Source organism: Cetorhinus maximus, chromosome 3, assembly GCF_964194155.1.
Source record: "Cetorhinus maximus chromosome 3, sCetMax3.hap1.1, whole genome shotgun sequence".
NCBI classification, from domain to species: Eukaryota; Metazoa; Chordata; class Chondrichthyes; order Lamniformes; family Cetorhinidae; genus Cetorhinus; species Cetorhinus maximus.
This window is the reverse complement of record NC_135881.1, coordinates 130,020,043-130,032,576: the sequence shown is the minus strand read 5'-3', so window position 1 is coordinate 130,032,576 and position 12,534 is coordinate 130,020,043. Positions and strand designations below refer to the sequence as shown.

At 43.4% G+C, this 12,534-nt stretch overlaps 1 protein-coding gene across 8 annotated transcripts in view; it reads left to right on the top strand.

Annotated features, from left to right (window-relative positions):
- Positions 1-12,534, top strand: part of LOC144678904 (thyroid hormone receptor beta) — a 252,321-nt gene that overhangs the window by 136,753 nt on the left and 103,034 nt on the right. For all 8 annotated transcript variants that reach the window (XR_013576205.1, XM_078538981.1, XM_078538985.1 and 5 more), the window contains one exon: positions 7,979-8,040. Coding sequence is in view for 7 of the 8 variants with exons in the window: in XM_078538981.1 (XP_078395107.1) it covers positions 8,022-8,040 (19 nt within the window). In the remaining variant the exon portion in view is untranslated. The remainder of the gene's footprint in view (positions 1-7,978; positions 8,041-12,534) is intronic.

The window sequence follows — 12,534 nt, the reverse complement described above, 5'->3', positions numbered from 1 at the left end:
CAAGTACTACCTTTCTTTTGCACATCCCAGATATGTTCAGTTTACTACCCTGATGGATTACCTGTAGGTAATCCACTGGCTGAGTTCCATAGGGAATTATTAGAACATGAGAACCTGCAAACAGAAGTTATGCAAAGGTAATGTCTGATTGCACATCCAGAATCAGTTTTGGTTGGCATAGACTAGTTTGGCCGAATTGCCTATTTCTCTGATGTATATTCTATGTAATGATACTTTTATTTACATTAAAGAAAAGAGCAACAAGACTAATTCCATGTGTGAAGGGGACGCACTGTATCTAATAATTAACATTTTAAGGATAAGTATAGGTTACTTCAAAATAGAACCTGGGACATCAATGAATATTGTTCAAAATTTGCTTTCCGGGTACAAGGAAACATCTTTTTTCAATGAAATATTTGTAACCTATGAAGTAAGGTAATCGCAGCAAAAATACCAAGGTTTAATGTAAGGTAATCTTATTCAAAAGACCTTTTCTGGATTTTCTCACTTCGCACCAGTGCACTTTATAGCAGGGAATGCTGGATAGTTATCAGGAAGGGGAAAATGACCCAGGGGCTTTTTGCACCTGTCTCAGGTGTTGAAGCCAGTAAGAGGAATCCATGGCATTATGTAGTTTTGGACTATTGAGGATAGTTGTGTTGTGCATGTGTCCTATTCAGTAGTGAAGGGGAAGGAGGAAAAATCGTTACTTACAGGTACCTGTAGATAAAACTGCCCTGAGGTATTCCAATTACAGGCATCATTCTCTAACTCAACTCAAATAGTTAGACACAAGATGTTAATTTTGGATGAACTGGACAATGCATAGCCTCTATGTACTGTGTAACTGCTCCAAAAGCAAGGATTTCAATCTCAAATGCTTTTCATCACTATGACAGTACATTTCCACCTTCACAACATTACCTTTTTTTTGTCTGGTAACCGCACCACCCCCCTTTCTTCAGGTACCATGCCCTAAGAGGACATTGATGATCATGGACTTCCATGTGTTGGTCCATGGTTATATTTGGCAAAGTACTGCATTAGTTTGCCATTGCCTTCTGGCTGACCAGGAAACTGTCCTGCTCTTACAACCTACCATAGCTGTGTTGAAAGGATTTGCGGGTTGATAATCAACCTGTTTGAACGCATTATGAATGGAGGTTCCGTGGCCATTAAGTCCTGGAGTGGGACTTGAACCCGGAGCTTCTGGCTCAGAGATAGGGATGGTACCACTGTGCCACAAGACACCCTACCTCTTACCACTGTTGCCTTTAAAACATTCATTTGTGCTTTTGCTAATTCAAGACTCAACTTCTTGGACTCTGTCCATTTTGACCTCCAGAGATATTCCTTACACAAACTTCAAAGCTCTGGCACTCATTCATCCCGTCCCATACTATTCCTACGTGCCCATCAATCCTATTCTCCCTGGAATGTCGGGAGATAGGGTGCAAATAGATATCAAATTTAAAACCTTTGTTGTTTTAAAAATCGCACCTTGACTTTTCCCCAACTTCGGATCTAAATCCCAGCCCACGGCTTACAATCCACAGACTCCGGTCTCCTGTGTAGTCCCATTCTGGCATTTTTCATTTGGTGGCAAAGCTTTTAACTATCCGGATCCTACCTTCTAGAATTACAATCCCTTTTTCAACACCCCATGCCCACCAGTATCTTCTTCACTGTGTTAGTTCCCTCCCTGCCTTTAAAGTCTCCTCCAACATCTTTGACTACAGTTTTGTTCAAATCTCCTAACACGATCTCCATTCTTTCATATGGGAAATGACTCAGGAAGTTTTAGTGCATTAAAGGCTCTCTGTGGATACACATTTGAAAATAATGTAAATATGATTTAGCCTGCCAGAGGACCCTGTCACACGCATTTCCTTCCCATGCTTTCCCCTTTAACTATTTCTGTCCATTTAAACATTGCTCACTCCCAAATAAATTGCTACATTTTCCACAGTATCGTTATTCCCAATCATTCTTTTCACTTTCTCACTGTTAATTGTTTTAACATTACCACAAGATCTCACTATGTATCCATCATTTGATTAATCCATTGTACTTGGTTTTAAAGTGTATAAAAGTTGAATTGGAACTCTTCTGGTGCTGAAATCCATCTAAGTATATTCATTTTTGGGGAATCTTGCCGTTCATTCTGTTGATGTACTGCCTTGTATAAAACGTTTGCTTAACTATCTCAGTATAGGTAAAGCAGGTGCTGACCATTTTTATAATTCTCAATCTTTTATAAATGCAGGTGTGAAATGTTAATTTTGTACATTAATTATAGACAGTTGAATGTCAGCAATGTCTTGAGTCCCACCATATAACAGGCAGTCTAAACACCAGAAAAAGGGCCTTGCTGCTAGTTAATTTTTTAAAGGCAACTCTTGAAAGGTTAGTTTATTTCTGAAAGGTTAGTTGATTGTTCAAATCAGTATAGCCTACCTGTTCAGGGCAAAACAATTGTTCCAAATTCTGTGGAAAATGGGGTTCCAACTGAGGTACAGCTAATAACAAAACATCCCATGTCAGCCATGAGATCATGGGTAGATATCTTTATTGTAAAAGTTCTTTTGTTGTGTCATCTAAAATATGAAAGTTAAATCTACCTGTCCAATTTTCTTCCTTATTAGGAATCTCTGTTTAAAAGATTTGTTTTGGTCTAGTCCTAGATTTAGTATTTAGAAGCAGTAGAGCTAGCAAAATAGAATTGGCAGGATCAGGATCTAGATGTATAATTTGTACGATATGGGATATCCTGAATAGGAGGGTCTTAAAAGAGGAGAGCGCAGAGATAGGTTTAGGAAAAAATTCAAGAGCACGTGGCCCAGGCAGATGACGTATCAATAGAACAATCATTTAAGTGAGTGACCAATATAAATGGAAAATGGCAGGCTAGAATATGGGAAGCAAAATACAAGACTGCTTTCTGACCCAAGTTTAGGGATTCCATGACCTCAAATTCACATGCTGATTTGGCAATGTCAAGTCATCTAGTCAGTGACCTTGGGTTAAATTTGAAATGATTGGAAGAAACCAAAACTCCAGTGTATTACTTCAAAAGGGTCGCCTTATTTCTTTCTTTCTCCCTCTCTTTTAATATAAAGTGACATACAGCTATGTCCCTACAGTCACCGATATAGGATAGATTGGATAAACTGGAGCTGTTCTCCTTAGAGAAGAGAATGTTGAGAGGTGATTTGATAGAGGTGCTCAAAATCATGAGGGGTGGAGTACCAGAGGACACCCGTTTTAAGGTGATTGGCAAAGAAATGAGGGAGAAAGTTGTTATGCAGTAAGTTGTTAGGATGTGGAATGCATTATCTTAGAATGTCACGAGTGCAGATTCAATCGGGCTTTTCAAAAGGGAATTGATAAACACCTGAAGAGAAAATTTGCAGAACGACGGGCAAAGGGTGGGGGGGAATAGAACTTGCTCAGTTGTTCTGTAGTGAGCTGGTAAAGACACTTCTTTCTGTGCTGTGACCTTTCTATGATTCTAAAGTGGAACTAAAGGATGGAGCACGACTTGAGGTTAATGGTAGATCAGAGAACAAAGGCACAATCTGATTTTTTTTTAAAGATAAATTTAGTACTGATGACAAGAAGCATTTCATGCACAATTATTAATACTTCTAAAGTTTTCAGGATAGGATAGTGACAGCAACATTTATGGAGCCATTCAAGGTGCTGTGCTGGGGTAGCCATAGCTTTCTGTGCAAGGATGAGATAAATGAGTCCACTGACCTTCCTTATTTTGACTTCTCTTTGTGACTTTTTTGTTTTCTTTCTTTGCTGATTTTATTATTTTTCGCTTGATTGATACTCAATCTTGCCCTGCACTGGGAACCATCTAGTACTCCAATTTAAATCGTAGTCTTTGGATGGTTCCAACTGACTTGCAGGAATAGCTACCCAGGAAAAGTTAGAGGAATTAAAACCACTTCTAACTCCTGGGTAACTAAAGTACTGACCCACCTCCACTACCCTCCACCCCCCGCTCCCAACTACACCCCTGACCCCCCCCCCACAAGACCACCCCCAACTACCCTCTACCCTTTCTAACCCCTGACTAGCCACTAGCCCTCCAACCATCCCTCCCAACCCCCCCAACAGGACCCCCAACTATCCTCCCCAACCCTGAACCACAGTCACCCCTCCCCCACCCCCAACCACCCCCCACTACCCTCACTGACGAACCCCCACTGACCGATCCCTTCGCCCCATTGATTGACCACCACATCCGCCTTCTCCCCCCCCACCTACTGACTATGTGACACCACGCCCAACCCCCCACCCCCAACTCATCCTGCCTGCTTATCTTAGACACTTACCTTCTCCCTGGCTTCTCAAAGTGGACGGACCTTTAAATCTGCCTGCTTTATGGCAGCTAGTGCCATTAAAAAGGGGGTGTGTCTTCCTTACCCTTGACTCTTCAGCCCTTGATTCAAGGTCTTGGGAACACACTGAACTGCGGCCTTCTCACCCTGGCGTGAGTCGGAAGGTCGGGCAAGAAAGGTGTGGCTGCGTTCCAGTATAAATAGCTAGGAGTGGAATGTCAATCTGACTGTGATTACCACTCCACGGAAGTTATGGCCCAATGTCTCATCCTCAGGGAAAGTCTTTGAGCAATATTCTTATCCCTCCACATTATGTACCTCTAAATAAAAACATATACGTATATTAAATTTTAATATATGATGCACGTTAAAAAACTGAGAAAAAAACTCAACAAAAGTCAGAAGCAATTACTATTGTTTCCCAACATACCTCTGAAAATCCTGAATTCTAACACATTACTCCTGAGGACTGGAATAAGTATGAAAAATAAGATTGTCAAGGATAAAAAGAAAATCTGCAGAATGCCAGACCCTACTGAATCATTCAGTGATTTCAGTCATGGTGTCTCCTCGCTTACACTCGCCTGCAATCTCTCGCCTCCCACGCCCTCTCGCCTCCCACGCTTTCTCACCTCCCTCCATTTAAACTCTCCTACCTATACAGATATTTGTGACTACTTTCTTGTATTCCTCAATACCCCTATTTCCCTAACCTCCCTCAACCTCACTTCCTTCTGCATTTACTCGTGAAAAGCAGCTCTCCCAAGTCACATAGAACTACACCCTCAAATTCCCAACTGCCTCGTCTTTGGTTCTCTATTTGCCATCATTACAGCTCCAATTGAAGACCCTTATTCCCAGCAAAATATTTCCTGAATCCTGAGGTATGACCCTCACTTTCATTTCATTAAATGTATAATAACTCTGGCACATAACTAGCCTAATTGTCGATTATCAGATCTGGCACAACCGCAACATGCTCCACTGGTCTTCCTGTCCTCTGCCAAAATACTCAGCTGGCTCTTCGCCTTCAACTTTGTGCTGTCCTTTGGCAACACCATGTATAGACATAGGGTCAGCTTCCATAACTGCTGTTACCAATGTTGACATCCTTTAAAGACTGTCAGAAGAATCAACCTTTCTCTTAAACCCATAGGTTCCGATTTGTGTTAGTTTCTGATTTCTGCGACTTACCATGCTTGTTATCCTACCTAAATATAAATATTGTGGAGATACAGCCCCTATATTGCAACATGTTTGGCCTGATGAGAGTTGAAGGGGAACTTGCACATGGTGGTGCTCCCATGCATCTGTTGCCCTTGTTCTTTTAGGTGGTAAAGTTTGCATGTTTGGAAGATGCTGTCAAAGGAAGCCTGGCATGTTGCTGCAGTGCCTCATGTGGATAGTACACACTTCTGCCACTGTGCACTAGTGGTGGAAGAAGCGAATGTTTCAAGTGGTGGATGGGGTGACAATCAAGCGGGCTGCTTTGACCTGGATGGTGTCAAGCTTGTTGAGTGTTATATGGACTATATTCATCCAGGCAACTGGAGAGCATTTCATCACGTTCCTGACTTGTGCCTTTAAGTATTGGATCTCTTTGACAAGTTAGGAGGTGAGTAACTTGCCACACAATTTCCAGCACCTGACCCACTCTTGTAGCCACAGTGTTTATATGGGAGCTCCAAATAAGTTGTCGGTCAATGATAACTCCCAGGAAGTTGATTGTGGGCAATTCAGTGATGGTAATGCTGTTGAATGTTAAGAGGAACTGTTTAGATTCCCTCTTGTTGGAGGCGGTCATTGTCTGGCACGAATGTCACTTGCCACTTATCAGCCCAAGCGTGAATGTTGTCAAGGTCTTCCTGCACGTGCCCATGGACTGCGTCAGTATCTGAGGAGCTGAATGGTATTGAACATTTTGCAATCATCAGTAAACACCTCCATTACTAATCTTCGATGGAGGGAAGAACATTGAAGCCGCTGCAGATGGTTGGGCCGAGGATACTGTTCTGAGAAATTCCTGCAGCAATGTCCTGGTGCTGAGATGATTGGCCTCCAACAACCGGAACCATCTTCCTTTGTGCTAGGTATGACTCCAACCAGCATAGAGTTTTCCCCCCATTTCCATTAACTTCAATTTTGCTAGGGCCCCTTGATGTTACACTTGGTTAAATGCTGCCTTGATGTCAAAGGCAGTTACTCTGACCTCCCCTCTTGAATCCAGCTCTTTTGCCCATTTTTGGACCAAGGCTGTAATGAAGTCTGGAGCCAAGTGGCCCTGGCGGTACCCAAGTTGGATATCATTGAGTAGATTATTACTGAGTAAATATCGTTTGATAGCACGGTCAATGACAACTTCCATCATTTTGCTGATGTTTAAGAGTAGACTGATGGAGTGGTAATGGCCAGATTGGATTGGTCCTGCTTTTTGTGGACCGGACGTACCTGGCAAATTTTCCACATTTTCTGGTAGATGTCAATGTTAACAACTTAGCTAGGGGTGCATGGCTGGTTCTGAAGCACAAATCATCAGTTGTCAGGGCCAGTAGTCTTTGTTGCATCCTCTGCCTTCATCTGTCTCTTGGTATAATGTGGGGAGAATTGAATTGGCTGAAGACTGACATCTGTGATGCTGGGAAAATTGAGTTGGCTGAAGACTGACATCTGTGATGCTGGGAACCTCAAGAGGAGGCCGAGATGGATCATCCACTCAGTGCTTCTGGCTAAAGATGGTTGAAAATGCTTCAGCCCTGCCTTTTGCACAAATATGCTGGACTCTTCTGTCATGGGGATGTTTGTGGACCCTCCTCCTCCACTTAGTTGTTTAATTGTCCTCCACCATTCATGGATATGGCAGGACTGTAGATCTTTGGTCTGATCTGTAAATTGTGGGATTGCTTAGCTCTATCTATCACATGCTGCTTCCACTGTTTAGCATGCATGAAGTCCTATGATGAGGCTTCACTAGGTTTGTGCCTCATTTTTGGATATGCTTGGTGCTCCTGGCACACACTCCCACGCACCTCTTGAACCAGGGTTGGAATCCTGGCTTGACCTTAGCGGTGGAATGAGGGATATGGCAGGCTGTGAGGTTTTACACTGTGGTGAAATACAATCCTCCTGCCTCTGATGGCCCACAGCACCTCATGGATGTCCAGTTTTGAGCTGCTAGATCAGCTCTGAATCTATCTCATTTAGATTGTTGGCATTAATGAGGTATTGGCAGTGGAGAATAATGTCATTGTTGTCATTAGGATTTCACTAAAATATAATGATGGGCAAGTGAAAATTTCATAGAAAAACATGAGGACAGTAGTAGATTTTGCACTTCTAATGTGTGCATGGAGAGCTTTTGAGCGTCATAATGTCTAGGACATTCTTCTTCATAATATATTCCTTTATATTCTTAACAGATCTGGTTAGATGAGCTTGAAGTCTCTTTTCCAAAGAAAACAAGTTCAGCTTGTTCTCCTAATGTACATTCTCAATGCTCTATTAAATTATTATGGTGTCTATATATTGAGTTCTCAACTATGATACATTTCTTCTCATTCTGTGCTATATCTTTTTCTCTCCAGAGTTAGAAACTCCAATAATAATGGACTAATTGTGTTTTGCAGGTGATGTGGTAAATACCAGCGACAGAATGACTACTGATCCATAATGCCAAGCAGTATGTCAGGTACTGAGTTAATATTCTGTGCAATTAATAAAAAACCCTTGATCTAACTCATTTTTGCCTAGAATGTCAAGCTATAGAAAATCATTGCCGCCTCAATCTTCCCTTACTCATACAAACCATGAGTTATCTATTGGGAAGGTGCTAATAGAGTGGATATAGGCCATTGTGATGTGCATATTCAAAATGATAAATCAAAGACATGCAACTATGGAATATTACTTTACTCTCATGTAAAATAAAGGAATTGATTATTATGTATACACTTGTTATCTACACAGTAACTTAATTAACAGCAGTTAGCATTGATTCAGAAGAGGTAGATTTTACCTAACCAGCCTCTGTGACTTACTTTGAGGTACTGATAAACCAAATGGATCGTGGTAAACCTTAAAACATGTTGCATCTGGACTTCTATAAGGCACTTGGCAGAGTCCAATGTGAAGGATTAGTCCTTAAACTTAGTACAGTGGGAATTTTTCTTTTAATTCATTCATGGGATGTGGGCTTCGCTGGCTGGGCCAGCATTTATTGCCCACCCTTAGTTGCCCTTGAGTAGGTGGTGGTGAGCTGCCTCCTTGAACCACTGCAATCCATGTGGTGTAGGTACACCGAAAGTGCTGTTAGGAAGGGAGTTCCAGGATTTTGACCCAGCGACAGTGAAGGAACAATGATATATTTCCAAGTCAGAATGGGAGTGACTTGTAGGGGAACTTCCAGGTGGTGGTGTTCCCATTTATCTGCTGCCCTGTCCTTCTAGATGGTAGTTAACGTGGGTTTGGAAGGTGCTGTCTAAGGAGCCTTGGTGAATTCCTGCAGTGCATCTTGTAGATGGTATACACTGCTGCCACTGTGCGTTGATGGTGGAGGGAGTGAATGTTTGTGGATTTGTCCAGGACAATGTCAAGCTTCTTGAATGTTGCGGAAGCTGTACTCATCCAGGCAGGTGGGGAGTATTCCATCACACTCCTGACTTGTGCCTTGTAGATGGTGGACAGGACTTGAGGAGCCAGGAGGTGAGTTACTCGTCGCAGGATTCCTAGCTTCTGACCTGCTCTTGTAGCCACAGTAGTTATATGGCTAGTCCAGTTCTGTTTCTGGTCATTGGTAACCCCCAGGATGTTGATAGTGGGGGGTTCAGTGATGGTAATGCCATTGAACATTAAGGGACGATGGTTAGATTCTCTCTTGTTGGAGATGGTCATTGCCTGGCAGTTGTGTGGCGCGAATGTTACTTGCCACTTGTCAGCCCAAGCCTGGATATTGTCCAGGTCTTGCTGCATTTGGACGTGCACTGCTTCAGTATCTGAGGAGTCGTGAATGGTGCTGAACATTGTGCAACCATCAGCGAACACCCTACTCCTGACCTTATGATGGAAGGAAGGTCATTGATGAAACAGCTGAAGATGGCTGTGCTGAGGACGCTACCCTGAGGAACCCCTGCAGTGATATACTGGAGCCGAGATGATTGACCTCCAACAACCACAACCATCTTCCTTTGTGCTAAGTATGAATCCAACCAGCGGAGAGTTCCCCCCATGATTCCCATCGACTCCAGTTTTGTTAGGGCTCCTTGATGCCACACTCTGTCAAATGCAGCCTTGATGTCAAGGGCAGTCACTCTCACCTCACCTCAGATGCTCAGCTCTTTTGTCCATTTTTGAATCAAGGCTGTAATGAGGTCAGGAGCTGAGTGGCCCTGGCAGAACCTAAACTAGACATCAGTGAGCAGGTTATTGCTAAGCAAGTGCTGCTTGATAGCACTGTTGATGACCCCTTCCATTACTTTACTGATGATCAAGAGTAGACTGATGGGGCGGTAATTGGCCAGGTTGGAGTTGTCCTGCATTTTGTGTACAGAACATACCTGGGCAATTTTCCACATTGCCAGGTAGATGCCAGTGTTGTGGCTGTACTGAAACAGCTTGGCTAGGTGCGCGGCAAGTTCTGGAGCACAAGTCTTCAGTCATATTGCTGGAATATTGTCAGGGCCCATAGTCTTTGCAGTAACCAGCCATTTTCTGATATCATGTGGAGTGAATCAAATTGGCTCAAGTCTGGCACCTGTGATGCTGGGGGAACTCCAGAGGAAGCCAAGACGAATCATCCACTTGGCACTTCTGGCTGAAGATTGTAGCCTTATCTTTTGCACTGATGTGCTGGGCTCCACCATCATTGTGGATGGGGATATTTGTGGAACCTCCTCCTCCAGTGAGTTGTTTAATTGTCCACCACCATTCACGACTGGATGTGGCAGGACTACAGAGCTTAGATCTGATCCGTTGGTTGCGGGATCGCTTAGCTCTGTACATCACTTGCTGCTTATGTTGTTTGGCACACAAGTAGTCCTGTGTTATAGCTTCGCCAGGTTGACACCTCATTTTTAGGTGTGCCTGGTGCTGCTCCTGGCATGCCCTCCTGCGTTCTTCATTGGTATCCTGGCTTGATGGTAATGGTAGAGTGGGGGATATATCGGGCCATGAGGTTACAGATTGTGTTCGAGTGCAATTCTGCTGCTGCTGATGGCCCACGGCGCCTCGTGGATGCCCTGTCTTGAGTTCTTAGATCTGTTTGAAATCTTAGCATGGTGGTAGTGCCACACAATACGATGGAGGGTATCCTCAATGTGAAGGCAGGACATCATCTCCACGACTGTGCGGTGGTCATCCCTACCAATGTTATCATGGACAGATGCATCTGCAGCAGGCAGATTGGTGATAATGAGGTCAAGTATGTTTTTCCGCTTTGTTGGTTCCCTCACCACCTGCTGCAGACCCAGTCTAGCAGCTATGTCCTTTAGGACTCGGCCAGTTCAGTCAGTAGTGATGCTACTGAGCCACTCTTGGTGATGGACATTGACGTCCACCACCCAGAGTACGTTCTGCACCCTTGCCACCCTCGGTGCTTCCTCCAAGTGGTGTTCAACATGGAGGAGCACTGATTCATCAGCTGAGGGGGGCAGGTGTGGGGCAGTGATGTGGTACATGGTAATCAGGAGGTTTCCTTGCCCATGTTTGAACTGATGCCATGAGACTTCATGGGGTCCAGAGTCGATGTTAAGGACTCCCAGGACAACTCCCTCCTGACTGTATACCACTGTGCTGCCACCACTGCTGGATCTGATGGCGGTGTCTGGGACATTATCTGTAAGGTATGATTCCATGAGGATGACTATGTCAGGCTGTTGCTTGACTAATCTGTGAGAAAGCTCTCCCAATTTTGGGATGTTAGTAAGGAGGACTTTGCAGGGTCGACAGGGCTGAGTTTGCCGTTGTTGTTTCTGGTGCCTAGGTCAATGCCGGGTGGTCTGTCCGGTTTCTTTCCTTTTTAGTGACTTTGTAGCAGTTTGATACAACTGAGTCATTTAAGAGTCAACCACATTGCTGTGGGCCTGGAGTCACATGTAGGCCAGACCAGATAAGGACGGCAGATTTCCTTCCCTAAAGGGCATTAGTGAACCAGATGTTTCTTTACAACAATCAATAATGGTTTCATGGTCATCATTAGACTTTTAATTCCAGATTTTTATTGAATTCAATTGGCTGAAGTGGCAGCCATGGTGGGACTCGAACCCAGGTCCCCAGAGCTTTTCCCAGGGTTTCTGGATTACTGGTCCAGCGACAATACCACTATGCCTTCACCTCCCTGATGTTAGGTAATTATTTAAAAATTCCTGTGGAGTGGAGTGCCCCAGGGATCAGTGTTGGAGCTGGTATCATTTCTAATTTGCATCCATGGTTTGGATTTAGAAACCCTATGTAGATGATACCAAACTAGAAAGGACAGTGCAATCAGAGGAGCAAACTAAGAAATTACAGAGGAAACTAAGAAATTACAGTATAAGCTGGGCAACATATGTAAGTGGATGGAACAATATCCAATAAAAATGTAATGCAGACAAGTGTAAAGTACTGCACATTGGAAATAAATATGTACATTATAGGTACTCTGGTGTAGAAATAACTAAATCCTACCTAATCTAACTATATTGCTTGTACTGTAATATATTTGAATATACAACAAACCATAAGCAGCAACTTGCATGATGTATTGGAAGGGCAGTGAGACACAATAGACAGTTAGACCTAGTACCGGCTTAGTAATTTGCTTTTCTCAGCACTTCCTGAATCCTGACATTCTGCCTTTCCCCGACTACTTGAATCCCAAGATTATGCCTAATCGCCTCCCCTCACCTGAGTTTTGATGCCACACCTTGCATAGGCATCATTGGCTTCCATGTACGATCATCATGATGCCCCATTTGGCCACAAACTTCAAATCCGATTTGGACATAACATAGGCTACCATCGTGCGTCCAATCCTGATTTGAATTTAGAAGCATGGAATGATAAAGCACAGGAGGAGGCCATCCAGCGTATTGCCCTGTGCTATGGTAGAGCTATCGAATTAATCCTACCCCCTCCCCCTGCTCTTTCCCCATAGTCCTGTAATTTTTTCCCTTCAAGTATTTATCCATTTCTTTTTAATATTGAAAAA